Raw genomic sequence first — 2,500 nt, forward strand, 5'->3', positions numbered from 1 at the left:
AAAAATCACTTAACATTGTTCTGAATCCTCTGAAACTCCACGACCCTTAATATTACTTTATATTAATATTATATTGTTTTTACTTCTAATGTAAATGTGTTTATATTCACTTGTCACACCACATGATCCCACTAGGGGGCGACCAACAAACACAAAAATGCTCCAGACTTTTACTTAAACTGCAGCTCTTCCAGGTCGCCTGTGAAAGTTCTTCATGTTCTTGCCTTTAGATACTGGGCCGTGATGACACAGTACCATGTGTCATTGGGGTAAATGCTGGCCAGCAGGTGCAGCTCAACACTTTTCTACCATGTGTTGTGTACATTCTAGACAACATGGCTGGGGACCTGGAGCCCAAAACCACACCCCACAGTGGGACTTTACTCACTGAGGTTCTGGTGTAACAGCTGGTGTGTCTGTGTGTGTGTGTGTGTGTGTGTGTGTGTGTGTGTGTGTGTGTGTGTGTGTGTGTGTGTGTGTGTGTGTGTGTGTGTGTGCATGAGAGTGTGTGCACATTTGGACAGGTTCTTGGTGTTCATGAATAGATGGCAAACACTACATCATCTGTTTTGTATTACAAATAGAAACCTTGTATACACACACACACACACACACACACACACACACACACACACACACACACACACACACACACACAGTGACCTTGTTTTGAAATCTGTCTTTTATTTGCCTCCATCTACAAATGGAGAAATAAGATGGTGGAAAGACTGAGAGAGAGAAGGAGTGTAAAGGCATCTGTGAAAACTGTGGCACTCTACAGACTCGTTCCTCAGGTTGAACAAACTTCATCACTTCTACAAGAACCATGCAGCCGGGCTCGGCCGTCCCTTTCCCCAGCCAAAGCTCCAGCTCAGGTCTGCATGGAGAAGAGCTTCTGATCTTCTGAGCTAATCTAAAGTTTGACTGAATTATAGGGTCTGGATATCAAGCAAAACATTCAGATTGCTCTCACCAGAAAACATCTCCTGGTTCACCTTCACAAGGTGAAGTGTGTAGGAGAAGCTGAAGAGACTGAAATAGAAATTTGCTCGTTTGGTGAAGATCTGTCGGGATTATTTGTTTTGCTCACACAAGGAATCCACCTGTTTCGTCAAAGTGAGTGTGTGTAGCTGAAAACTCACCCACACACCTCCTCCCTGACGAGGAGAGCTGGAAACCTTCAGGACAGATGCACTTGAAGCTTCCTGCTGTATTCTGGCATTGTCCAAAGATACAGATATCTGGAGTCTGAGCACAATCGTCAATATCTGAAAAAACAAACAAACCAAAGATCTCGCTGAAGGTTCAAGACATTCGATTATTTTCTGAAAGGTGGACAAAGTGGCAGTGATAAGAGACACACACTGATACGTATAAACTCTTGCTGCTAGCGCCTAAGCTATGCTAGTCAGCTACATGAGCTAACTTTGGTGTTTAAAGCCTAGTTCTGATAGATTTTTATCTAAGCTAAGAAAGTATCTAGCATTTGTAAGTAATGCACTTGGTGAGTGTTGCTCAAAGTCATGACACGATGAATCCTCCCAAATCAGATTACAGCTACAGTCTACATTCATTCTTAGAGTAATTATCTCAAGAAATGCAAAGTGTTGAGGAACGTAAGATCTGAGAGAGTCATACCTACACACTTTTCATCTTTGAGGTAATATCCAGGAGGGCAGATACACCTGTAGGAGCCATCCAGATTATGGCAAGTTCCTGGACTACAAGTTCCAGGATTTATATCACATTCGTTAATGTCTGTAAATAAGAACATTAGATATATAGTAAACACACAGGAAACACCAGGCAGTGGGGGTGGAATGTGGGGTTGGACTGTGGGCAGTGGGGGTGGAATATGGGCAGTGGGGTTGGAATGTGGGGTTAGACTGTGGGCAGTGGGGTTGGACTGTCGATAGTGAGGTTGGACAGTGGGATTAGAATGTGGGCAATGAGGTTGGACGGTGGGGTTTGACTGTGGGGTTGGACTGTGGGCAGTGGGGTTGGACTGTAAGGTTGGACTGTGATGTTGGACTGTGGGCAGAAAGGTTGGACAGTGGGGTTGGAATGTGGGCAATGGGGTTGGACAGTGGGGTTAGACTGTAGGGTTGGAATATGGGCAGTGGGGTTGGACTGTTGGCAGTGGGGTTGGATGGTGGGCAGTGGGGTTGGACTGTAAGGTTTGAGTGTGTGGTTGGTTGGTGGGCAGTTGGGTTGGACAGTGGGTTTGGACTGTGGGTAGTGGGTTGGACTGTGGTGTTGGAGAGTGGGGTTGGACTGTGGGCAGAAAGGTTGGACAGTGGGGTTGGAATGTGGGCAGTGGGGTTGGACAGTTGGGTTAGGCTGTAGGGTTGGAATGTGGGGTTGGATAGTGGTGTTTGACTGTGCAGTTGGATGGTGGGCAGTTTGGTTGGACAGTGGGCAGTGGGGTTGGACAGTGGATTTGGATGGTGGGCAGTGGGGTTGGACAGTGGGTTTGGACAGTGGGCAGTGGGGTTGGACA

At 46.3% G+C, this 2,500-nt stretch overlaps 2 protein-coding genes and 1 long non-coding RNA gene across 3 annotated transcripts in view; 1 reads left to right on the top strand and 2 right to left on the bottom strand.

Moving 5' to 3' along the window:
* LOC113657299 overlaps nucleotides 1-2,500 on the top strand; it is a 1,727,325-nt gene that overhangs the window by 524,641 nt on the left and 1,200,184 nt on the right. The window lies entirely within an intron of this gene.
* LOC125146171 overlaps nucleotides 1-2,500 on the bottom strand; it is a 1,103,650-nt gene that overhangs the window by 351,175 nt on the left and 749,975 nt on the right. The window lies entirely within an intron of this gene.
* fbn1 (fibrillin 1) overlaps nucleotides 1-2,500 on the bottom strand; it is an 83,126-nt gene that overhangs the window by 11,748 nt on the left and 68,878 nt on the right. Inside the window, exons 47-48 of the mRNA XM_047822097.1 lie at nucleotides 1,639-1,758; nucleotides 1,143-1,268 (exon numbers count right to left, since the gene is read on the bottom strand). Of these exons, the coding sequence (XP_047678053.1) occupies nucleotides 1,143-1,268; nucleotides 1,639-1,758 (246 nt within the window). The remainder of the gene's footprint in view (nucleotides 1-1,142; nucleotides 1,269-1,638; nucleotides 1,759-2,500) is intronic.

This window comes from Tachysurus fulvidraco, chromosome 13, assembly GCF_022655615.1.
Source record: "Tachysurus fulvidraco isolate hzauxx_2018 chromosome 13, HZAU_PFXX_2.0, whole genome shotgun sequence".
In the NCBI taxonomy this organism is placed as follows: domain Eukaryota; kingdom Metazoa; phylum Chordata; class Actinopteri; order Siluriformes; family Bagridae; genus Tachysurus; species Tachysurus fulvidraco.